Source organism: Ornithorhynchus anatinus, chromosome 20 (genome assembly GCF_004115215.2).
Source record: "Ornithorhynchus anatinus isolate Pmale09 chromosome 20, mOrnAna1.pri.v4, whole genome shotgun sequence".
NCBI classification, from domain to species: Eukaryota; Metazoa; Chordata; class Mammalia; order Monotremata; family Ornithorhynchidae; genus Ornithorhynchus; species Ornithorhynchus anatinus.
Window position 1 is genome coordinate 192,504 of NC_041747.1, and position 26,152 is coordinate 218,655.

Sequence of the window (26,152 nt, forward strand, 5' to 3'; positions counted from 1 at the left end):
TATTATTTTGTCCAGTTTATGGTATTGACCATTAGCATGCATAAAATTCAATGAGTTGATGTATACTTGTGAGTGAAGTTTGGTTGCTGATGTGAGATTGTGTGGGAGGCCTAGAAGAAAGAGCCTGGATTGAGGAGACCGGGTTCTAGTCCCAGTTCTAATATTGGCCTATTGTGTGACCCTGGGCAAGTTGCTTAACTTCTCCATGCCCCAGCTTCCACATCTCCCAGCTTTCTCTGCCTCTTGGGTTGTCGTCCCATGTGTACAAGATGACCAGCACCCAGTTGGCAATGTTGGAGATGGAAAACTGGACTGATTGGACTCTTCTTCATCTGATCCAGTACTGACTTTCATGATGTTCCTGCACAGTGGCATATTGAATCTTAATTTGGGAGAGAAACAAGAGCCTGAGTTCCCCTGTGACTGGCTTAGTTTAGTGGTGAAACTAATCCACTGGCAGATCCTCTCTGCCTCTGCCCTGTGCTTCCTCTCTTACGTCTCTCTCCTGGCCTTGATATTTCTTCCTTTTGCCACTGCTTGCTAAATGCATTCAACTTCTCCATGGATTCTGAATGGATTGAGACCTCAACAGGGTTTTGTGTGTACTTTTTAATAGGAAAAAACCAGAACATTATTTATGTTAACTTCTAAAACATTTTCTTTCAGGTTGCAAGCTGCTCTATAAACAGGATTTTGCAAGACGTTTAGGATTGAGATGTGTTACTTGCAACTACTGCTCCCAACTATGTAAAAAGGGAGCATCTAAGGAGCTTGATGGTGTAGTGAGAGATTTCTGCAGTGAAGAGTGCTGTAAAAAATTTCAAGATTGGTACTATAAGGCAAGTAACCCAGAATTTTTGATGACTACATCACAGCTGCTTTAAATAATCTTTAAAAAAAGGAGTTGCTGCATTTGAGTGCCTCATTAGAGATGTGACCCCTTCACTTTAAAAGGTGAACATGCATTAGGATGACTGCAAGACAACTTCTGTTTTGAAATAACCAATGGCTTTGTTGTTTGGGTATGCTCTTGTGCCTTAAAGGAGCCTTTTTACTCTTGAAATGTTAGCTTTTTTTGGTGGAGAGGGAAATTACTTGGGTGACCAAAGAACAGCAGTGTTTGTCTTTTCAGCCATTCAACTTTACATATTGGACTTTCTTTCTGTTGGTAAGCATTTTTGATCTCTTAGAAACTTTTTTGGAGGCCAATTTTAAAATATCCAAAGTAATGGAAGATTTTTTGTTATGAAAGTTCAGGTGCAGTTCAGTTAATTTTGGGGTTACTGTACTTGATTTATAGACTTTTGATACTTTTAGTGTTTTTGAGTTCAGCAACCAGTAAATGGAGAAGTAAGAGTCAGAAGGCCTTGGCTTTGGCAGGTGTTCCCATTCTGGTCTGCGCTGCCCAGCAGCGATTGTCCTACAATCCTGAGGAGGCGGGGTGAGAAAATTGGCCAGGGGTAGTGGCATGTATAATTGGAGAAAATAGTAGTAGTACCTAGGCAAACCACATGGAAAACCATCTCAGTATCTAACGCTGCCTAATGGATGCAAATTCTAAAGTGTAAGAAGACAGAACTCATCATCCACCAATCTAAAAATTGCGTGCTTCTCTAAAGGAATTAAGTTAAAATTTGAAATGTTGGAGAGTAATAAACAGCCCAATTTTGAAATTGATTGGAACTAACTCTGAAGACTTGGAGGATTTCCTGGAATGGTTTCAGAAGATCTACAGCTAAATATAGATATTTTTCTAATGCTGAAAAATCTATTTAGTAATCTTTGAAAGTACATTTTTCTAGTTCTTATAGAGGCAGTATCTCAATTGTGAGAAATGAAAAGACTGGGGCTGAAATTTTGATGTAGCTTGAAAATTTTTATGCAAAGCTATTGCATTTTTTGATGCTGTTGATTTAAGCTCTAAAACTCAGGTTTAAAGAGAGAAATCTACCAGGTTGGGGGAGAAATGGTGAAGTCGGGGGAGAGAGTCATGTAGTCGTCCGCCCGTCCGTCCGCCCACAATACACAGGTTGATGCATTCTTTGTACAGTGAACCACGGTTTTGTACAAAACCCAATTCTTCCTCAAAAGAATGCCATGTTTGTGCACTGGCTCTGCCTGAGTTTTCATGGCAAAGGCTTTAACTGAACATTGACTGAATAGAACTGAACTGAACAAATCATTGCAGAGCCTGATTTTGTTTTCAGGACTTTTTTTGGAAATGGATTCTGGGTGAATCTCAGGCTTATAAAAAGCCAAATTTAGACATCATCAATGTAGTGGCCACAATAATCCCAACAGTACTTTCAGCTCTGATAATTTTGTATCTTATTAATAGTTAGGAGGGAAACTCCATCATAATGATTAATTTTTTGATAGTTTATATTCTTATGCAACATGATGCTTAACCGGTGTTGTTAACATATGACTTGTTCTGCCTTTTAAGGAAGATGGATACGATATTGAAAACTTTTATAATGTGTCCACCCAATCTGATATTCATTGCAGCCGGTATAGAGACATCTATTATTTTCTTCCCTTGAAAGTTAAGATAAATGCTCTGAAGTATAGTAAGAAAGAGCTCACACACATTTACCCCAGATTTGTAATTTGTTCTATCTTGCGATTTGTTTTTCAAACTATAATTGTAATTGTTCTCATTCATGCAATGTCCAATGTTGGAAATTCAATAAACAGTTTATTTTTAAAATACAAGAATATTTTTAGTGAAATAGCCAGTAAATGACCTAGTTATGTTAATGACAGTATTTTATCCATTAAACAAGTTTTTATTATGTATTCCTTGTCTTATTTTGAGCCCATCAAATCTTTGTGTAATTAGCGAATATTTTTGTTTCCAAGTTAATTTGATATGAATTTAAGGTATGAATGCCCCAAAATTGCCCACCTCCAACTCAAAATCCACTAGCCCGGAACAGGTAACAAGGCAAATAGCAGCACCAGCATTTCAGCACATTGAGCCAGGGTGTTTCCACCTCAGTTGAGAAGCACAGATGCCTGGTCCTGCCTCGGCCAGTTGTTTCTGAACCTGCCCACAGAGAATTGAGGCGTAGACACTGTATGAGAGACACTGTTTGTGGGCAGGCCTCTGGATTTAGGGAGTTATCAGCTTATCTAGGAACACCTTACCCAGTCTCCCAGGGCATATGTCGAGTGGGCAGACAAACTCCTTCCACTCCAAGGTTTCTCTAGAGATGTTGCAGGCTTCGCAAAATGACTGATTTGTGTGAACTCCTGTACACACAAACATACTCTGCGTTATCTGTTGTGGCACATGGCCCCAACAGTGTGAGTCCCTAATCTCTGCTGTATCCCGGCCTTCCCAAAAACTGTATCCAGCAGAATTTCATCAGTAAATGTGGAGTCTCACTCACCTCCCTGAGGTGGTAGCAAAGAATCAGGACAAGCGGTGGTATTTACTGAACACCTACTGTTGTGTAAGGCGCTATACTGAGCCCTTGGGAAAGTATAATAGAAATAAAAAATATGAGCTCACAAATAAACAGGCAAGTTAGACACACAAACACATCTAGGAGGAAGAAGAGTGGAAAGATGAGTAAGTACTTAAATAGTAGAGAGTGTAAATCCCTATGCACTTGAGAGTATTAACTAGAAGCAATCTAAGGAGTTTTTACTGTACTCCAAGCTGTGTAAAAACTTTGAATAAAAGTTTTGTAGCATCCAAAATTTCCCCCTTCACAGTGGGTTTCCTAGTACTTCTTGGTTGATGCTGTTGTTGAAGGGGAAAGGATCTGGTAACAAAGTTTTGTAAAAGATTACCTAACCTGCACAACCTCTTGTCAGTAGAAAAGCATGTCACTGGGACAGCTAGAGCCATGGAAATCTTTCAGCTTTTTCACCCTTCCGTACCCTAACACAGACATTTTCCTCCTTGTTCCCAAATACTTCCCACACCATTTCTGCCTGGGGAAATGGGTCTTAACCTTGTCACCTTGGATATTTTTCATTTTAATTTTTAGTATATCTTTCACATTTGTAACCAAGTACAAGGTGCCCCCAGGTCAGAAAATGCTTGTGATCCCTAAAAGCTTGTGGTTCACTCTTGCCCGCATGATTTTCTTAGCCCCAACCCTTAACTGAAGATAAATCCAATCCAGTTGGGAAAGCAGCCCTGTTCAGTTTTGTCCATGCAGTGGGTCTTGGTTCCACTACTAATTTCATCGAGACTTCCCTCCTGGTCATCTCTTTTCAGATGTCAAGGAGGAATAAAAGAGGTTAAAAGTAGGAGTGTGAAAGGAGCCTTATCCTACTGAGTTCTGGGCAGCATATGCCTCTAACTAGACACCCTTTAACTAGCCCAATTACCCTCGGTGGATGTAAAGTTTGGGGTCTCTCTCTGCTAGGTAGGGCTTCTACAGAGAAGTTGTCCTCTGCACCAGCTCTCATATGATGCCCCTTCAATGACATTCTCAGAGACATTGCTGCCATATATAAACTGCTTCGGCGGGTTCTGTGAGCAAGGCTTAGTGACTGTTGAATTGATCTGCAGGATGTGGGGATAGGTCTTTCCTCTTTTTTCACATTTCTGATTTTTTTTAACAAATTATATTATCAAAGAACCCTTTTTCTAGAAACTGGTGAAATATCTCCATTCCAGCTTTTAGAGTTTCCCAGGCTTTTCCTACAGTTCATTTCTGTCATTGGCTAACACAAGTCAAATTGGAGTCATTTACTTGGATGGTTCTCTGTGGTAAGGAAGGTGAGAGAGCCATCCTTCCTACTTGGGTAGTGATGGGTTTCTCTTCTCTTTTTCATTAGTAGGAATGTTACTACTTGGTATCTTTTTGGTAAGTGTAGCCAATCAGCCGTGGGCTGGAAGGATCCCTGAGTTTGAGCAGAAGTCCCAAATTCTAGTTCCAGTTTTATCACTAACAGCATGAGCTCAGGCAAGAATTTAAGCTATCTCTAGCTCAGTTTTTGCCTGTATAATCAAGGTGGATAATCCTATCCCTGACTAACTTCAAGGGATACTGTAAGGAGATGTGAAAGGAACTCGATCCAAATGCTCTGATCTCCCAGGAGGAGAAGCTCTACAGTCCGTTCTCCCAGAATGTGGGAATTGTGTTCCCAAAGGACCTCATGTCACAGAAAACCCATGTTTGCGTGCTCACACCTTGACCACCGACATTCAGGTGCACACGACCATTGCTTCCAGCACCGCATCCCACTCTATCCCGACAGAGGCACGCCATGGGAAGAATGTTCCCTGCTTTTCCAACAGCAATATAGGAAAAATGTTTAAGGAAAACATATTGTGGGAGAATGATGTGCTTTTATATATAATTAAAATGGGTAGTAATAATAAAAAATGTACGCTATGAAAATGTAAGAAACTGCTTAACACTGGCCACAGTTTAGAAGTTCTAGCTCACACTGATTTTTACTTCAGTAATAGACAAAGGTAGCTAATTTGACTAATGCTCACATTTTATTGTCTGGAGGCCAGCTTTATCTGAGGAAAAAAAAATACAAAAAGTTTAGTGATAGGGAAATTACTCTTGACTACAGCTGAGGAAATTGAAGGTTTTCCAGATTTTGTAACTGGAAATCCAGGCATTCTCACTGCATTTAAGGTCCTGGCTGCCTTTTCTAGGCTGCTGGTCAGAAGCATCCCTCTCCCAGCCTCCCTGCCACCCACACACACACACACACAAACACACACATGCACACATCTACAAGCCCTAGGTCCAATGGAAGTATACGCCTCATGATTTCCTAATTAGCTGGGGCCCACTAGCAAGAACCTTTTTACCAGAAAGGTCATTTTAACCTCTTATCAGGTTGATACATTAGGCACATTTAGCCACTGTCAGTTCTGCTGACGCTGCGTCCTTACAGTTTTTGACTTGCTTAAGGAAAATCGGTCCTCCTCCTCGACTTAACTCCTCATCCAGGTTTTTCAGGTGGATTGGATCAATAGAAAACTAAAGTCTATTCCCTGCCTGTTTTAAAGTTGTATTTTCTTTTCTTCTATTGAAACAGAAAAGGTCAATGAACACTGAAACTAGTTGGCATTTTGTGTTCAGCATTCCTTGGTCAAAAAACCTCTTTTGGCTTGCTGTGCTATTGGAATGTCTCAGAAATGGCCTTGGTCAGTGTTTTTCAGTGAAATGGTCACTCAGTTCCATCAATTCACAAATGAATTTATGGGTTACCCATGGCAGATTTTTGTGGGAGGTCAGCATCGCCATCTCTAGGCCATCTGTTCTTGTTGGCTAGGTAGGTCCCGGTACATCTGCCCATTCCCATCTTGGTCCCAATCCACCATCCCCATTCTGGATTAACTCCTACTTTAGCCTGCCATACATGTAGGTAGCCAAGAAGTGATTATTTGTCCTTGCTTCAGTACTAGCCTTAGGATAGCCAAAGCCACTCATCTCACAAATATCAGAATTGGCCAAGAGCCTTTGCAGCGAGCCTTTAGAATATCTTAGGCCCTGGCCCCACTGACTCCCATAATTGTTGCTACAAACCTCCCTCCTGCAACCTTCCTAGAGGAAAAGAAAAGCCTGCCCTGGAGCTCAGAGATCCTATCTTGAGTGGCAGCCCTTTGGCCTAAGGTGGTATAAATTACTCCATTTAAAAATATGAGCGGAAGTCAGCAGTTAGGTGATCATGAAGTTTGAACTCACAACCTCACTATCAAACTCTCTGAACTTGAAAGGGGAAATGCTAACCAAACAACCACAGAGTCCAGCCAACTCCCATTTTCAGGGCAAAGTGAGGAAAGGCAGGACCTGGCTAATGAAAAACAAGGAAAAGGAGAGATTGTGAAAATTAGGGTTTAATGTTAAATTTCCATTTAATTGGCTAGTTTAGGTCTTAACTGTTCCCGCAATAGTAAGTGCTAGAGACATTACTGTTAGCAATTAGTTTTGAACACTCCCTGAGTGCAAGACATTGAACTTGACTGAAGTTTAAGTACTCTGCCATGGTGGCATAGCAAGACTTAACAGTCATGGAAGTGAAATTGAGTATCTTTTCTCCCATCCCACCTGTGAGTGCACTCTGACCAAATTCCAGTTAACGGTGGAAGAGAGAGGCGGGAGCCTGGTTTACTGACAAACTGCGTTATCTGCCCCAGAATAATTGAATTGTCCTTAAATTAAGTAATCATATTTATTGAGCACTTAGTACACGCAGAACCCTGTACTAGGTGTTTGGGAGACTATGATACAACAGAATTAACAAGACACATACCCTGCACATAACAAGCTTATAGTCTAGAGGGGGAGACTGACATTAATGTGAATAAATAATTTATAATAGAATTTAATGAACTGCTTCTGCACTTTCTTTGAATTGGTTATTTGATGTGTGGTGAACCATCATTTCCAAGTCAGGTTCCTTCCCACCTTGGCATTGAGTTTCACTGAAACCCAAATGCCCAGGTTTCCGAGAAGATGGGTTGTCTTTTACACTGACAGGGAATGACCTTGCCAAAGAATCCTTGTTCTAGGGTAACAGGGACCAGGTTCCCATTGCCAGAAGGCCAGTGTAGCAAACCTTTCAGCATCTGTGCAGATTTTCTAAGGCCCTCAGATCCAGATGTATAATGGTGAGCAAGTAAAAATTCGACTCAAATTGAAAATTTGACCCAGAGGACTGTACTGTTCCCTTCTAATGCTTACTGTCATCAGATATTATGATGCAATAACAGATTGGTAAGTAGAGGGCAGGCATTTAGTGAACCAATAAAAGGTTTTGTTCTAGTGAATATATTTTGGCTCTCTCCCCCCGGCTTATTATGGAGTGGTTTTTTTTCTTAAATACTTTTACCTGTAAAATAATGATTTTTCGACCATGAGACATCTATAAGAACTGTGGAGAAAATGCCATGTCATTTTAAGAAGTCTTTTAATATTCCTTCTTAGGGTCTCTTATTTTACAATGTCTGAAATTCTCCTTTTATGTTAAGGCTGCAAGATGTGACTGTTGTAAATCTCAAGGGACTCTTAGAGAACGAGTGCAGTGGCGTGGGGAAATGAAACATTTCTGTGATCAACACTGCTTACTGCGTTTCTACTGTCAGCAAAATGAGCCCAATATGGCGACCCAGAAAGGACCTGAAAATTTACACTATGGTACGTGATACTTATATTCACTGGAAATTTTCTGCTCCAATATTGGGCGGTGTAATTCTGAGGCCAAAAGTAATTAATATAAATAAATTTAGCTCACCTTTTTTTCACTCAAATGTAAAAACTTGCCAAGCTTACCAACATTATTTGATCCACGGTGCCAAACCCAAATTTGCCAGTGATTCCTTTTTTCTTCTTAAAAAATGGATGAGATGGCTTGTGCTGGGTGGCGCTGGAGAAGAAATGGAGTTGAGGTACATCCAAAGTTGCGGATTCTTTCCTTGTTTCATCTCCCGAGCAGAGGCACACTGACCTTAGCTGTGGATCCAAATCCTTTTTTAAAGCAAAGCAGCCTGGGCTGGGAGCCCTGGGCACAGCTCGGGGGGGCCCAGGGAGCCCTTGCCAGGGGGGAGGGGAGATATGGGCCAAAAAGTCAAAGGCCCCAGCCAGTGCCAAAGCTGTCAGATGTGCTCAGCCCTTCTGGCCCTGACCTGAGCACAAAGCTGACTAAACAGTAGCTTCATAAAGAGGAAATATTCCTTCATTTCTTCTTTCCACCAAGCCCACACCTTCATTTCTTGTCTTACCAACTCCCAGTGCTGCCCCTGAAAGACCAGCCCAGGTGGTGGGACTCTCTTTTTGACACACTTCCTCTTTTTCTCTTCTCTCTCACACTTCCACACTCTCTCACTTTCCCTGTTCTCCCCAACCAGAGCCAGGAGTCCCAGCATCTCCTGCAGGTGTCTCTCTCCTTACCTCTTTTCCTTCTGCAGATGCCTCTGAGAAGGGCTTAACCCTCTTGGCTGACAGCTATCCCGGAAGCCCCCCTGGGAGGTTAGAGCATGAGCCTAGGAGTCAGAAGTCACGGGTTCTAATTTCAGCTCCACTACTTGTCTGCTGCGTGACCTTTAGAAGGACACTTGACTTCTCTGGGCCTGAGTTACCTCATCTGTAAAATGGGGATCGAGACTGTGAGCCCCACATGGGACAGGGACTGTATCCGACCTGATTTGCTTGTATTCACCCCAGTGCTTAGTACAGTGTGTGGCACTTTACAAATACCACAAATATTATTCTTATTACCTGATGCAGCCTTCACTGGCCATGGAACTGTCCTCTTCGTGGGATGGGCGGAGGGGCCAAGAGGATTTGAATCATGCCTTATGTCTGGAGGCGTGGAAGGAAGGGAGAAGGTTTGGAGGAAGGGGCTGGGGGCAAGACTAGGAGACCCAGGTATTTCCCGGTCAGATAAGAATAATATTGGTGGCATTCGTTATGCGCTATGTCCCAACCGCTGTACTAAATGCTGGGTTAGATGCAATGCAATCAGGACAGATCCAATCCCTTTCCCACATGGGGCTCACAGTCTGAGAGGAAGGGAAACAGGCATTTAATCCCCATTTTCAGATGAGGAAATCATGTCCACTGTAGGCAAGTGGCAGAGCCAGGACTGGAACCCAGGTCCTCTGATTCTATGGCCCGTGCTTGTCCCAGTACACTGTGCCATTTCGCTAAGGAATGCCCCAATTGAAGGTGTCTGGGGGCTTTTCTTGGGCCTTTTGATGACCCTGCTGCAATCGCCCTCCTGCTTTATGAAGGCATTTTCCTTTTTAAGGGTAAATGTATTCAAGTTGGGCAAGTACTAAGTCAAATCCACCCAGTTCTCAGTTCCCCTAGAGTGCAGCATTGTGTGCTCGCAGAGCCCATGTTAGGGAAAACTGGTGCCATCTTACCGTGACCGAGGCCAAACACGTGTGCACGAGCTTTTCTCTTGATGCCACGGTGCACTGATTCGAGGTAGGCTCAGGTTGTCCTATGAACAATCCCTGGTTCCCCAACTTCATTCCAGCAGTCAGGTGGCATGACAGTGCTTCTTGTGGCAGAGCTGGGAGATTCTGAATAGGCTTTCTTTACCATCACTCAATAACATCAAAATTCATTCTGCTTCAGTAGCTTTCAACAAGATGTTACCAATAAATGAGTCTTGATAAGCACAGAGCATTTCAATTCTTTTCTGAATAAATTTTACCAGGTATACTCTGCCTGTAGGTTTAAATGAAATAAACTTGGGTCAGAACTTCAGCAGGAAAAAATGACCTAACAGAAGCTTCAAGACTTCCATATGTGTTAAGAAATCTTCCATGAATAACAGTTTAGTCCCTGAATAATTGAGAGTGGAAAATTGACAACAGGGAAACCATCAGGCTGAAAGGACCATCGCAAAAGACAGTTAACCACTGAATAAATCTCCCTGGGAAGTTGGCTGATGAGTCTGTATCAGAGGACATTAATTTTGGTGTTTAAGATTCTCTGCTGAGCAGGAACTCATCAAGTCTGTCGTTTGGGGAAGCAAGCAGGCAGAAGTGAGAAGGCCAAGTCTGCAGGATTCTCCTGGGTCCCTGGAGTTTTTATATGGTTCTTATGTGTCAAAACTGACCAAATCCCAATGGTAGAGGACCCAAACAAATCTTAATTGCAGAGGAAAAAGTATAGTAAGATGTGCCATTACTGACCCCGCAGTGCAAAATTGTCCCCTAAAACTTCCTTCTCAGTGTAGTCTGTATTCTCATCTCAGTATTTCAGCATTTAGAGGCAGTCATCATGGGTGGTTAAATTAGAGCCTAATAAATTGTAGTTGAGCAATGTTGCTTTAGGTGTTTGAGCAAGGTGAAAGAATTGTCTAATACAAAATCTGTTTATATTTTTAGATCAGGGCTGCCAGACCTCACGAACAAAAGCAACGGTAAGTATATTAACGTAAACATAGGTTAGTGTTGCAGTTTCTGACAGGGAGGCTTTTCTAGTCAAGGAATAATTGATAATTTTCCTATTTTAGCTTTTTGTATAAAGATTGCTATAGTTTAGGTCCACCTTATCTGTTTCTTTTTTCTGAATGTTTGCAAGACTTTGTAGGAAACATTTTATTTTTTATTCAGTTGAATTTTTCCAATACTGGTTCCAATCTCCAGATTTTATATTTTGTATCCTTCTTAAAAGGGAATGCTACTGTCCTGCTCAAATGCTCAGGGATGTATTAAGTAGAAATTGGGGTTATCAGTATTCTTTTTATGAAGTCTTACATTGAGAACTATGATAAGAAGTTTCTAGGTTTAAGTAATAAATAATAATTATGGCATTTGCTAAGTATTTATTAAGGGGTATTGCTTCTGTTTAGTTGCCATTGTTTTTACGAGATGTTCTTCCCCTTGACTCTATTTATTGCCATTGTTCTTGTCTGTCCGTCTCCCCCGATTAGACTGTAAGCCCGTTAAACGGCAGGGACTGTCTCTATCTGTTGCCGACTTGTTCATTCCACGCGCTTAGTACAGTGCTCTGCACATAGTAAGCGCTCAATAAATACTATTGAATGAATGAATTCTGTTACTATCTTTTTTTTTGAATGGTGGCTCCTGTTTTCCTTTTTAAGAATTCATTCATTCATTCAATAGTATTTATTGAGCGCTTATTATGTGCAGAGCACTGTACTAAGCGCGTGGAATGAACAAGTCGGCAACAGAGACAGTCCCTGCCATTTGACGGGCTTACGGTCTAATCAGGGGACACAGACAGACGAGAACAATGGCAATAAATAGAGTCAAGGGGAAGAACATCTCGTAAGAACAATGGCAACTAAATAGAATCAAGGCGATGTACATTTCATTAACAAAATAAATAGGGTAATGAAAATATATACAGTTGAGCAGACGAGTACAGAGCCGAGGGGATGGGAAGGGAGAGGGGGAGGAGCAGAGGGAAATGGGGGGAAAAGAGGGTTAAGCTGCTGAGAGGTGAAGGGGGGCGGTAGAGGGAGTAGAGGGAGAAGGGGAGCTCAGTCTGGGAAGGCCTCTTGGAGGAGGTGAGCTTTAAGTAGGGTTTTGAAGAGGGGAAGAGAATGAGTTCAAGAAGTAGTTCAACTTTATTTAATCAGTAGAGGGAGCTCAAGTGCCACATAGAGTATATCCAGAATTTGTCATTCATTCATCCAGTCGCATTTATTGAGTGCTTACTATGTGCAGAGCACTGTACTAAGCACTTGGCATGTACAATCCCTGACAATAGTTTGTCCTTCTAAAAGGCAGTGGGAAATACAAATAAGATATAAAATCTCAAGTATTTTCACACTGGGCACTTAATTTCTTAAGATTCAATCCGTTCTGCCATTCTGCATTTTTTTAGGGTGTATTTTCGGGTAGAACACTGTTGAGGAACTGGAACCGATCTTTTTTCCAGAAAGACATGTCTGGTGGATAGGTCGGGGTATAGAATCAAAAGAAAAAGTCTTGTACGGGTGCCGGCCCGGTATGGGCCAAGGCAGAGGTACCATAATGCAGCTTCAATGAACACAGTGCACAAATGCTGCCGCCCCCCTCTCAGCGGGTCAAATTGGGGTTTGATTTTATTTAGCACTGTGCTATTTCATTGAAAAGCTATACTTAGGAAATTAATACTAGTAGACTTTTAGTTTCAAAATGCAACATTCTTCCCGCTTCTCTCCACCCCCCCCACCCAATTTATTTGACTTTTAAATTTCCTTCATTTGCTGACATTCATTCATTCATTTATTCAAATCATTAAATTGTATTTACTGAACGCTTACTGTGCACAGCACTGTACTAAGCGCTTGGAAAGTACAATTTGGCAACAGATGGACAATGGGCTCACAGTCTAGAAGGGGGAGACAGACAACGACACAAAACAAGTAGACAGGCATCACTACCATTAAAATAAATAGAACCAAAGATAAATGCACATCATTAATAAAATAGAGCAATAAATATATACAAATATATTCAAGTGCTGTGGGGAGGGGAGGGGGAAGAGCAGAGGGAAGGAGTATGGGGCAATGGGGAGGGGAGGAGGACCAGAGGGAAAAGGAGGGCTCAGTCTAGGAAAGCCTCCTGGAGGAGGTGAGCTCTCAGTAGGGCTTTGGGACATTTAGCCTAGCCTAAAGTCCATTATTTGGGACACATTCTTTTGCAGCACTTGACAGGAACTAGCTCATGAAAAAGAGCACCCCCCCCCCAATCCTGTGCAAATGGAGGCAGCGATGGCTTAGGCCAGGCCAGGTCGCTGGCCTGCCCGCCCCGACCCCCAGTGACTGTGTGTGTCTGTATTTTTGTTTTTCCATAGGGTTCTGCACCTCCCCCATCACCAACACCGAATAAGGAGATGAAGAACAAGGCGGTCCTTTGCAAACCTTTGACTATGACAAAGGCCACGTACTGTAAACCCCACATGCAGACAAAGTCTTGTCAAACAGGTAACGGTTGGATATTGGGCTTTTACAGAATTCACTTGAATTTTATTGGAACACACACTAGAGATAGCTGAACTTTGAGTTGTTAGTGTGTTGCATTTTATTTCACATGTAAGCAGGCATATTTTGGATTTTTCAGAAGACAATTGGAAGACGGAACATGTCCCAGTGCCTATTCCTGTTCCTGTGTATATCCCGGTGCCCTTGCACATGTACAGTCAGAACATTCCCATTCCCACAACTTTACCTATTCCTGTAAGTTCTATTTTAATATTTAAACTTGAGCTTTATGTACCTAAGACAAGGCAGTTATTATGCCAATTGGATGCAAAGTGATTAGGGCCAAGGGCCCTTCTCTCCTCCCTCCTCCTTCTTCCTTTTCTTCCCCCCTTCTGTTTTTCCTCCCATCCCCCTTCTCTCTTTCTCTCTCTCCCCTCAACTACCTATCATTGCCAAGGTCTTGTGGCCATCCTGCTGGCTCCAGTCTAGCATGGGATGGGGTATTGGATGCCCTGGAAAAATGAGCACAAACATGCGTCATATGCTTACTGCAAATGGGGGTGTAAGGTGAGGTGCCAGGAAAGAGGAAGCGAGACCCAGACCAGAAAAAGGGTCACCCATCACCTTGTCCCCTTCAGACAAGAGCTGAAGGATTTGGGATCTGTAACCCAGAGCCAGGCTATTTCTTCATTCAGGATGTTTATCTGCCTTCCTTCACTCTGAGTGGACTACAGAGTTCCTCCTCTAGAACACTACTCTGCCTTCTAGCAACCTACCTGGTCCAGGGTATCATTTTGCTCAAAAGATGCCTCTTGGGCACCTGCAGTCTCTGGTTCCCAGACTTCCCTGGTGAGTCTGTTTGGATTTGGAGTCTTTGGGTTGTGGGGCATCACAATCAGGGCCAAACGATAGACTTCGCAGTTACTTTCCACCCAACAGGTCAGTCTGCTTTAACATTGTGCTTTGCTGGGTTACTAGGTACCTGTTCCAATTTTTCTGCCTACCACGCTGGACAGTAATGAGAAGATCCTTGCAGCTGTTGAGGAGTTGAAGAATAAAGTTTCTTCAACTCCCCCTGACCCTGAGCTACTAACGATGACAGATATGATGGTTGAAGATGAGGAGAAAGCAGAGGCAACAGATATAAACAGTAAGCTGTAACGTGTATGTAGAGAGATAGCTGGGTAGAGAGTTGTCCTCCCTATTTGAAGATGACACTGCAGACAGTGGGATTTCACCATGGGGGCGGGAGTCACCTACGGGCCACCGCCCATGCTCGGTGCTCAAAAATGTGGCCCCTTTTCCCTTCAGGGTGGCACTGTATCCCTCAAATGGACTGCCCGGTCTCCATTAGATTGTAAATTCTTGGAGGGCAGGGAATGTGTTTCTTTCTTCTGTTGGGCTCTTTCAAACGCTGACTTAGTATAGTGCTTTACCCTCAGTAGATGCTCAGTCATTTCCACCAATTGCTCTGCTGATTGATTTGTAGGATGCAGCCACATGACACTGCTTTCTCTTCAACCAAGACGCCAACCTGGGGCTGCTCACTTCCATGGGCACCTCAGGCACCAGGCCGTGTATGGGAGCCGTTTTCCCAGGAGTGGCAATGGGGTTTGCTGAGCCATCCATCCTCTCCTGTCTGCTCCCTGGAGGATCAGGCGCACTCACTGGAAGACTAACAGGAGGAATGAGTGCCAGGCTAGCCCAGAACACAGTGTCTCAGGGAGACCTTTCAGCAGTGGTACCACTGACTGGGCCTCGCTGGCTTCCTAAGCCATTGTTGACTTATTTTTTTCCCCCGTGTTATTTGTTAAGTACTTACTGTGTGCCAGGTGCTGTACTAAGCGCTGGGGTAAGTACAAGGTTAGCTCACAGTCTTAATTCCCATTTTACAGATGAGGGAACTGCGGCCCAGAGAAGTGAAGTGACTTGCCCAAGGTCACCTAGCAGACAAGCAGCAGACTTGGAACTAGAACCCAGGTCCTTCTGATTCCCAGGCCCGTGCTCCATCCATTAGGCCACACTGCTTCTCTTGACTAGCATGGTTGGGGTTTGTCCCTTAAGGGCCTTGGAAGCCCTAAAGAGAGACTACAGGTCACATCTTTCATTTGCTTATCTGGGAAGCCAATTAGTAAATTACTTAGAAATACTAGGAGAGAAAGTTGGTGCTGAATAGTATCTCCTGGTAGTGAAAGTACACACTGTTTTGAAGTTCTTTCTAAAGTTGGTGCCCCACACACGTGCATTCTAAAACTAGGGGGTTTGTCAGCTTATTTTACTTGTGCGTTTCAGCTATGTACAGTGATATCTGAAGTGAAACTGCATTTGTTTACAGGTGTGATCATTGAAACAGATGTGATCATTGACGCAGAACTATTGAAGAACTCTGCTCTGGAGACGCAAGCAAATATGCCTGATGTCCCATATGAACCAGATCTGGACATCGAAATTGATTTTCCCAGAGGTACTAAAATGAGTGCTGTTCTGTGTTTATGTAAGAAATAGAGTTTTTGTCATTTTCTCAGTAAGTTTGCTGGCCCAATGCGACTTGGAACAAAGATATGGTTGGAGAGTTTTCCTGTGAAAGCGTCCATTTCTGATCAGGCATTCTCTGGTATTGTCCCTCTAAACATAATGCTTTGGGAATAGTGGGCTAATTGACTCACCTCAGAATTCCCTCTCCCCGTCCCGCCTCACACCCCTCAGGAATCCGGACAGCAGCAGTTCCCCAACTCACAAACACCACCTCTTTGGGTCTGTTCCTTTGCCTTCTCCCCCTGTGAGTCTCATGGAAACATGAACATTCCAAAATGGGTCAGCCCATGGCAAGGGGTAGCCTAGTGATTCACCCATCAGGGCCACAAAATGCTCGTGGGGCCTGTCTGCTGGTGGTGCTCCTCATCATCTATCCATGTGGTAGTGAAAGGGCTAACAGCTGGAGCTTGTCCTATGCTGTCCTCTGTGGTATGTCACCCTTCTGGCTCCCCTGAAATTTTATGTCCTCCACCCCTAACTTTTCCTCTTTTCTTCCATCCTGGAGATCAAGGCCATGAATATATCAAATCTTCGGTGCAGGAATTGCTTTTTCTTAACTGCAGCCACTGGTTTGCAAGAGGAGTTTCCTGCTTGGGGAGCTTTTCATGCCTCACTGGGAATTTTGTGAGAGGGCCAGTTGTTAGGAGTGGGAGTGGTTTGGAGTGAAGGGTGCCTAGCCTCAGGTCAAGAAAGTTATCCAAAGTCACAGTCCAGAAGGACCTGCTTGCTTCAGGCTTCATCTACTTGAAGTTTAACACTCTGCCACTCTTTCAGGGTCAGGCAGTAAAATCATTGCTCCCTGGATATATGAATAGAATAACAAATAGATCAGAAGAGAAATATTGATTGGCCAAGCTGTGTGTGATTGATAAACCCCCTATTGTTGGACTCAAATAAAGTGGCTCCCACTTGCCCCATTGAGAAATGAGTGTCTGTGAGGGTCTAGAGGGCTGCTTGTCCCCTCACCACCCACTTTTTGCACTCTCACCGGGCCCCACCCATCCTCCCCTCCCTTGACCAAGAATTCGGGTCATCCCTGCAAAGTCAGCAACAGGTAGCATTCCTTCTCAAGAGCTGGGCTGCCCTGAGGCAACAGAGGTAAAACAGGGTGCCCTTCAATCCCTGCCCTGTCTGCTGGCTCTGAAAAAAAAATGTGTGATTGGAAGAAGCATCGGTGGTTTCTAGCGGGAGAGTAATGAAAAGTGAGGCAGGAAGGGAAAGAGTCATCATTGTTCCTAAAGAGCTCGAGCTAGGGTGCCTGCAGATTGTCAGAAGAAGATCAAGCAGATTTGCTTTGTCCCTTGTGAAAGTGATATTTTATCCATCAAATCCCTGGAAATAACATCCTTGAGATCCCATGTTTTGGTTTCCCAGTTCTGGAGAACAAGAGTTAAGTTGTCTGTGGGGCAACAGTTCTAAACCTGAGTAAGGCCACCAGGCAGGCAGGGTGGCAGGCAGGCTGTGGGGGCATGAGGGCTGTCACAGTGAAATACATGATAGCCTGGGCTTTCAGCCTTGCATTTGATTGTTTTCAGCTGCGGAGGAGCTGGACATGGAAAATGAGTTCTTGTTGCCGCCTGTCTTTGGGGAAGAATACGAGGAACAACCGAGACCTCGATCCAAAAAAAAGGTATAGATCTTGAGAAAGAAGACACCTGCAACTATTCTCCAGCTGGTGTGTGGGGTTAGCAGGGAGTCTGGAATCTCTTTCCTCTCTTCATTGCTACTTCTTTTTAAACTTTAAACGCAGCACTGGGCAAGGCAGGACTGGGCAGGGGAGGGGAGGGCTGGAAGCCACACCTGAATGGGGGCCTGGCCCACAGCCTGCCCCCTGGGAAGCAGCTGAAGCAAGACCCTGGAGGACTCCTTTATAGGTCACTGGCTGGCCAGGGCCAGGGCAGAGCTGAACTCACCCAGTTCCTGCCAGCTCTGCTACTCCAGATGCCCTCCTGCCCAGAGAAATTGTTTCCCCACATGGCAAACCATTCCGCTCTGGTACCAGGGAGCATGGGGGTCACACCAGTAGGAAGTGCCAGAAAGGGCCAGGTTCAGGGCTGTTGCTTTCGAATGAGAGTTTTGGTGTTGCTGCCATTTTGGGTTACACTTGAACTTGTTATTGAAGTAGCTGATTCTTTGGCTAATAGTTAATCTATTGGATATGATCCTTGAAATTTAATCAACAATTTCTGAACTCCTGTTTTCCTCGGTTTATCTGAGTTTCCTGGGACATGTAAAACGATAGCTGGCTTTCTCCAGCAGGTGAAAGCAAAGTGAGGATGAGGAGCAAGAACAGGGCCAGGAGAAGGCACTTCCTAATGTGTCACTCCCACTCCGGGCTTCTTGAGAGCAGCTCTCTGTGGGAGATGCTCTTGGGGCCATGTTCCAGTGCCAGATCTGGTTTGATTCTCTGAGGCCTGCCCCAGCACTCAGCCCAGGGTTTGACACAGAACAAGTTCTTAAAAAATGCAGTAACAGATTGTAACTGCCCAACCCCAAGACCTGCCCCCTGACTGTGCTGGCGTCTTCATCTACCAGAGAACCAAGTGAAGAGATTGATTCGGATCTTCCCCATATCAAATAGCCCAGAGGTTGTGCTATCAACGTTTCCCATTTGCCCGATCCTCTAGTCATCAGAGGCTTTGGGTGTGTTCAGATCATTAATGACACTTTGCTCATTCTCTTCCTCCACTGACATCCTTTTAGTGGGGAAAACATTTAAGCCAGTTTGTGTTCCTTAGCAAAAGGAGGTCGTCATTACAAAATATGCCTTTCCTGAAAGGCCTCTAATCAGAACTGTATCCTGCTGACAAATCAAATGTCAAAAGTGGGGCTTTCTGGACCCCTTCCCTGAGAGGGACACTTCCCCTACCTCCCCCCACCCTCTCGCAGGAGTGACTGGAAACAATCTACATAAGCAATATGAGACGATTCTGTTCTTCTGTTTGATCCCATCACTCATAGGGAGCAAAGAGAAAGGCGGTATCGGGGTACCAGTCCCACGATGACAGTTCTGACAACTCAGAATGTAGTTTCCCTTTCAAATACACGTATGGAGTGAATGCCTGGAAACACTGGGTCAGAACTCGAACCCTGGGTCACGACCACCTGCGGTTGGATGAGCTGGAATCTAGTAAGTAAATTGGTTTCTTGTCCTTAGAGCACTTTCTTTTTTGAGATGGGCAAGATTTTGATACCTGCCAGAAGCTAAAAATATGGAGCTCAGGAATGGAATCTTTAAAAAGATAAAATTTAAGATTCGGGTATTTGTCTTGAAGTTGCCTCATAGGGTGCAAAATCACTCTAAAGGGGTCCCTGTTCCACCTTCAGGAACAGGGCATGACTAACTTGGTCACATGATGTCATTTTTTCCAGCCAAGTCAGTGAAGTTAAAAGAGGACCTGCTGTCTCACAGCACCGCTGAGCTGAGCCGTGGGCTGGCCCGTTTTGTCAATGAAATCCGAAGGCCAAACGGAGAGAGCTACGCCCCCGACAGCATCTACTATCTCTGCCTTGGGATCCAGGAGGTGAGTCCTGAACCCTGTGGCTGCCTGCCAGCTGCACAGCAGGAGGAGACTGAGGGGAGTGGGGTGCAGGTGGCTCGCGAGGAGGGTGAGAAAGCCCCGAACACTTTGAGTGGCTGAGAAATAGCAGTTCCGTTGGTCTGGAATGACCAGAAACAGTGCAAGAGAAAGATGAGAATGGAGCCTAGGAGATTGGTGAGTCATACTTGGAAAAGCCATATTTCCAACCGGGACCCATGTAGGTAGGCAGAATGTGGAGAGGGGCTGTAAAATAGGAGGTTGGATGGGTCCAATTTGCAAAGGCAAGTACATTTTTCAGAGGATTTTTCCAAGGAAAATACCCCTTTGGGAGCCACCTCCCTGGATCAAATCCCTCAGCACCAGACTGATCCAAGAGAAACACTGTGTGACTGAGGCGACATCTGAGGCCACACACAATGCTGGACCTGTGCTAGCATTTGCCCTGGCACCTGCCCTGGCACCCGCCCTCTGCTTGCCCCATCTGCCCCAGTGTCAGCCCCAACATCTGCCTCAGCACCTGTCCCGTACTCGTATTAACATCTACCCATGCCTGGCCCAGCATCTGCCCTATGCGTGTCCCACACCTCGCCCGGCACTTGCCCCATGCCTGTCCCGGCGCCTACCTCAGGCATGCCCCAGCACCTGCCCCATGCCTGTCCCACCGCCCCCCCCCAGGACTTGCCCCATTGATATCTCCATGTCTTCCTGCTCCACACACTGAATACTTTCCAGGGTCAACCTGTCTCCCCACCCCTCTGTCTGCAAGGGGGAGGAGGGGGCAGATGTGCCCAAGGCGTCCACAGGCATCCGACCAAGACACACCTGCCTTTTCTCAGTCGCTTCTCAGAAACAGAAAGGGCCCAGCCCCATTCCAGAATATCAGAAGCCAAGCGGCTCTCACTCAGACATTGGCAAAAGGCTTGAATTCTAGTAACTGGGGCCTTTTATCCTGAGCTCCCAGGCGAGCATTTGACTTTGCCCCAGACTCGACCGCCGACTGTCTGTGGTGAAGGGTGTAGGAGGGAATGGGCGTGTAGTAGGCATGCAGAGTTCCAAAGGGTATCCACCAGTCATGTCGCCAGAGTAAACAATGGACAGGAAAAGCGAGTTGAGAGAGGAAATTCTGAGGGTTATTAAGTGGAACTCTTCATTGCCCCCCCAAGCCCTTAGTACAGTGCTCTGCACACAGTAAACGCTCAATAAATACGATTGATTGACTATACTATCAGTATTTATTGAGGCACCAACTAGGTGTTGTGTAGCTTCTCCTACTCAGTGACCTTGTGATCTAAACTTGATTCTTCTATTTTTAAGTTGCAGTTGACCTGTGTTGATTAAAATAGGCATAGGTAAATAAGGGTAAAGGCCAGACAGTAAAGGACCAGTTCTTGTTGTCTGAATTATCTTGTTGTTGCCTCAACCCTAAACTTTCTTTCAACAGAGGAAGGCAGTGATAGGTAAAACTGCTGGCAATAATTCTTTGAGGTCCAGAGATTGGGTAGGCAGAGCAGTGTCTGCCACACTATCTACTGTTAAATTGAGTATTTTGTAAGTGGGGTCAACCCGTGTTTTAATAGCTGCTGCCAAACTACTCTTCAGAGCTCATTTTAGTTCTGTCTCATTGTTTTAGAATAGGAAGTCAAATTCAACTTGTTCTTGCTTATTTACATTTTAAATTTTACCGTCTTAAATATACAGAACTACATAACGAGATGTAGTACCCAGGATCGACTGCTCTATGGGTTGTGTTGTGCAATATTGTGTAGGTTTGGCCCCTGTATTGTCTGATTTCTGACTAGAATTCTGAGCAGAGGTCTTGTTTCCAAGCACCTTCATTAATTTTTCCGTATTCCAAAACTCCAAGTGTAAGGATAAGGTAGGCCAAATAACAGTTAATAATAATAATGTTGGTATTTGTTAAGCGCTTACTATGTGCCGAGCACTGTTCTAAGCGCTGGGGTAGACATAGGGGAATCAGGTTGTCCCACGTGGGGCTCACAGTCTTAATCCCCATTTTACAGATGAGGGAACTGAGGCACAGAGAAGTTAAGTGACTTGCCCACAGTCACACAGCTGACAAGTGGCAGAGCTGGGATTCGAACTCATGAACCCTGACTCCAAAGCCCGCGCTCTTTCCACTGAGCCACGCTGCTTCTCCAGCGTTATGCACAGTTATGTGCATAATATAGGTTCCAGGACATAAATAACTGCTATTTTTAGGGGAGGTGGCCTGTTTTTCTGCCTGGCGCTTTGCTGATTCCTCTCTCATCAGGCTTGTTCTCCTTAAGATAACGTTGACATCAGTTTTTTAACTTTGAATCACTGTTCTTTTTGGAAATGTCTGCTGGGAGAGCAGCATCAAATTTGATTCAGTTGTAGTAAGAATTGATTCCTAGAAAAGCTCCCGTAGAACAACAAATGATATTTTAAAGGTCAAAGTTCAAGAAAGTCACAGGCTTTCGGTTGTACGTCTGTAGACACCTGTGGGAGCGAATGCTAGCAGGGGTAATATTTTGTCATCTGAACAATTACCATGTTTACAGTTTTTGTCCCTTTCACCTGTAAAGTTGGTGGCATACTGGTAAATGTGTCTCACATTTAAAGCACAACTATAAAAATATTTGGGTTCCATATATAGGTCTTAGACTAAAGATTGTTGTTTGAAAGAACTTTAAACATATTGATGATAATCCTGTCAAAAGGGTTGGATCAGAGATAATGAGTTTGCCTTTATCCAATTATTCATTATATTTTTATTGTTATCATAACATCTGTGTTTTGGGCAGTCTGCAAATCATAGAATGCCCCTAGGAAACAACTTAAATCCTTCATGCAGAAGCTTAACGAAGGAGGCTATTTATTTATTGGACTTATACAGCACCTTTTCTCTGGAGAAATCAAGGTGTGTAAAATAAACCCAAATTTTGCATTTTGAACAGTTTTAAAATATTGAAGCGGGAGAGTGGGTGGGTTAGGTGAGAGGAAGAGAGGTAGGAGGGGCCAGGCAGACACCAAGGAAGGATTAGTACAGGCAGGAGAGGGTGGTATGAAAGTGCAAGGGAACAGCAGCAATTTTCACCTTCCCTTTTCCACTAAGGCCAAATCACACTCAGATTCTTCCCCAGGTTGCCCTCTCTGCCCCCCTGGCAAGAGTTTTTCATGCTCTCCTCACAGCCCGCTGTGGGGCTTGGCCTCCCATGACATGCAAGCTGGGCACAGGTGGCTGGTCTGCCCAGCATCTCAACTCATACACTGCAGTTGCGGGGGCAGGGAAGCTTGGGAGGATAGTGGGGTGGCTGCTGCCATTGGCCCATTTCATAATAATGGTATTTGTTAAGTGTTTACCGTGTGCCAAGCACTGAACTAAGTGCTGGGGCAGTTTCTAGTTAATCCAGTTAGACACGGTCCCTGTCCCATATAAGACTCACAGTTTGTGGGAGGAAGAGCAGGTGAAGAAACTGAGGCACAGAAAAGTCAAGTGACTTGATCCAGGTCACAACAGACAAGTAACAGAGCCAGGATTAGAACCCAGATCTTCTGACTCCCTGGCCCCTTTCCACTTTCCACTTAATCATGCTGCTTCCCTGCTTTCATGGTTCCAGATGACCCTTCCAGCAGCCCTGACTTTGACTCCTGATCGATCTCAGGCAGCCATAGATTTCCCGGAAATTCTTACCCTTCAGTCTTTGTGACCATGCGGTGTTCTGTGGTAGGGCATTCCATAGAGGCCACTTCCTACTTGGAGTAGGAAATCGAGTCCAGTACTGGCCAGTCCGAGATGTGGTGGAAGTTCCCCCAGCATGCCCGTATTTTGGCATCCCAGTTTCATGCTTTCATTTCAGCTCTGAGGCCCAGCCCCAACTCCGGCCTCCTTTCCAGGTCCAAGCTCACTATTTACTCTTGCTTCCCCATTTCCCTCTAAGTTGAAAAATTGTTTTCTTCTTTTATTCGTAGTACTTGGGTGGTAGCAATCGGAAAGACAACATATTTATTGATCCAAGTTACCAGGCATTTGAACAAGAATTAAATAAAATCCTCAGAAGTTGGCAACCAAGCATACTTCCGGACGGTAATGTTCTATATGTTGGAAATCCTGTTTCTTCCATGGGGTCAGCTGTATTAGGTTGACTGTAAACATTTATGCTAGTTAGTAAATTGGATCCTAGTTAAGAGTATTGAAAGAAGAAACACATTTTGAAGACAGGACTTGCTGGTAACAGGAGCACTGGCCCGCATTTAAATGAAAGTTGAACTTGCCCAAATTGCTGAGATGGCAGACATTCTGCTGGGAAATAGGCAAGCTCTCAGTACCTGCCCACCATTCCTAAGAGGGAAAGGCATCTAGCCCATGTCTAATGGGGAAAGAGAGGTGCTAGAACCCCTTCTTCAGGCAGCGAGTGGAGAAATATAGCCTTTTCGGCCTGAGTCCGGATTCTAAGCCGACTGGCAGCTTGATGGGAAAGATAATTCCTTAGATGATGATCCAGGGGACTGGACGGTGGCTCTAATGGTCTTCTACTGGGCAAAAAGACACACATTCTAAGCGTATGGGAGGGTGTCCATTTGGACTCATCTTCCTCCCTGCGAGTTTTTTGGTAGAAAAGAGAACCAGTTTTTCTGAAGTGTGCTTCCTCTAACAGTTTCTTCTATTTTAGGGTCAATATTCTCTCGAGTAGAAGAAGATTATCTTTGGAGGATTAAACAGCTAGGATCCCACTCTCCAGTAGCCCTCTTAAACACACTCTTCTACTTTAACACTAAGTATTTTGGCCTGAAAACAGTGGAGCAACACTTAAGACTTTCCTTTGGCACGGTTTTTAAACAGTGGAAGAAAAATCCTCTCACAATGGAAAGCAAAGCGTGTCTTCGATACCAAGTATCTTCTTTGTGTGGAGCCGACAGTGAAGGTAGGGTGCCCAGTTTTACTTTGGAATTGATCCTTCCAGAGGCATCCTGCTCAATAGAAGCCCCCCACCAAAAATAGGGGGTGGTACCACAGAGGGCAGAGCCCCCGGCAGGAGCCTGCCTGTGCCTGTCACACTTTGGGCAGCATGGTGGGCAAGCACAGAAGCCCAACAGGAATGGGACTTGGTGCTTTCTAGACAGCCATTAGGAGAATCTGACCTTTTTTTTTTTTTAAGATAAAATTTCGACTGGAAAGAGAAAACATGAAGATGATGAACCAGTGTTTGAACAAATTGAGAACACAGCCAACCCCTCGAGGTGTCCTGTGAAAATGTTTGAGTGCTACCTATCCAAGAGGTAAATGCTTTACCAAATTGGAATAAATACTTGGGAACACATCGGCATTAACCAGAGGCCATGGAAATAGACCACGGTGTTTTCCAGGCTGGCTCACGATCTCCAGCCTAGCCCAGAGGCACCCCACACTCTAGACCAGGTGAAGGGTGTCTTCTCAAAGGTCTGTTATGGGCTTTGGTTCCAGGCCCGGAGACACAAAAGTAAAAGTCTCTAGGCCCCTGCTGCTTTCCCTGGCACGTTGGATTTGCCTGGTCACCCCATCGGTTGTTGCCCTGCAGAAAGCTGAATCCTTCAGAGGCGGTGTTATGCCAGGCCATCTGGTCCCTTGGCACCTGCTCCCAGGTGTTCTCAGTGGTCACTGGGCCTGTGACTCATCTCCAGGAACTTCTTGACTTATGGGAACCAAACCTCGCCCACAGGCATGGGTAACCCCAACCAGCATGCCCACACAGCCTAGCACACAAGCCTCAGGCCACACCATCCTTACCGCCTGCTCTGCCCTGCCCCGTCCCTCCTCTCCCCGCCCCTCTGCGGTCCTTGCTATTGTTCTGCGTCCTGCACCACTCCCTGTCTGCTCCTGCCCCAGCTGGAGCCCGGGGCCACTGAGCGGCAGTGCAGGTGGCCACAGCTAAACTCTGACTGCTGCTGTGGATTCGGGAGGCTCACCCATGTTTGCCTTTGGCCCAATCCTGCAGTGTCCAATTGCTATTGAGGCCACTCAGAGTTGTGTGGTTGTGTGGCTGTATCCTAACCAGTTATCACATAATCTCCCATCCCTGGTTTTTCCTTCCCACCTTTTCTCTTTGATACCCTAACTCATCAAGGTGATTTTTCAGGGTCTCTCACAAAGCTAAAGGCATCTTGTGCATATGGGCATCAGTGCCTGTCCCTTACTCAATGCCAGTGGGGAAATGGGGGTGAGAACAAAGTACTCTGACTTGAAGCAGCTTTAGAGAAAAGGAGGGCAAGGGAATGGGGCCTGGCTGTCTGCCTGCCTGTCTGCCTGCCTGTCCGCCTGCCTATCTGCCTGCCTTCCTGCCTGCTTGCCTACCTTGTTACATTTTGTTTGAAATGCCATGCCAGGGGGTTCCCTTTCTAGGTCCACAGATGGGTGGCTTTCTGTAGTCATAGCACTAGTTGGAGTTTTTGCTAGGGAATTACAACAGAAGCCTGAGATGCATTCCCTGCCCCTAAGGAGCTTGCCCTTTAATCAGTCAGTGGTATTTTTTATATGCTTTCTGTGAGCAGAGTGCTTGTGAAAGTTCAATACAACTGAACTGGTAGATACATTCCCTGCCCATCAGGACCTTTCAGTGTCTAATGGGGGAGATAGTTTAGAAATATAATAATCATAACTGTGGTATTTGTTAAGCTCTCACTGTGTGCCAGGCACTGTACCAAGTGCTGGGATACAAGCAAATTGGGCTGACACA

The 26,152-nt window shown here is 44.8% G+C and overlaps 1 protein-coding gene across 4 annotated transcripts in view; it reads left to right on the forward strand.

The window, feature by feature from the left end:
• The window catches only part of ZMYM2 (zinc finger MYM-type containing 2), a 90,081-nt gene that overhangs the window by 60,268 nt on the left and 3,661 nt on the right, over window positions 1-26,152 (forward strand). For 3 of the 4 annotated variants that reach the window (XM_029048375.2, XM_029048377.2, XM_039914934.1), the window contains 13 exons: window positions 667-839; window positions 7,961-8,126; window positions 10,832-10,866; window positions 13,254-13,383; window positions 13,520-13,635; window positions 14,359-14,530; window positions 15,716-15,844; window positions 17,451-17,545; window positions 18,877-19,045; window positions 19,288-19,439; window positions 23,412-23,526; window positions 24,113-24,364; window positions 24,599-24,719. In XM_029048375.2, the coding sequence (XP_028904208.1) occupies window positions 667-839; window positions 7,961-8,126; window positions 10,832-10,866; window positions 13,254-13,383; window positions 13,520-13,635; window positions 14,359-14,530; window positions 15,716-15,844; window positions 17,451-17,545; window positions 18,877-19,045; window positions 19,288-19,439; window positions 23,412-23,526; window positions 24,113-24,364; window positions 24,599-24,719 (1,825 nt within the window). Of the gene's footprint in view, window positions 1-666; window positions 840-7,960; window positions 8,127-10,831; window positions 10,867-13,253; window positions 13,384-13,519; window positions 13,636-14,358; window positions 14,531-15,715; window positions 15,845-17,450; window positions 17,546-18,876; window positions 19,046-19,287; window positions 19,440-23,411; window positions 23,527-24,112; window positions 24,365-24,598; window positions 24,720-26,152 lie in introns of those variants that run through there. The other variant, XM_039914935.1, reaches the window with a different exon arrangement.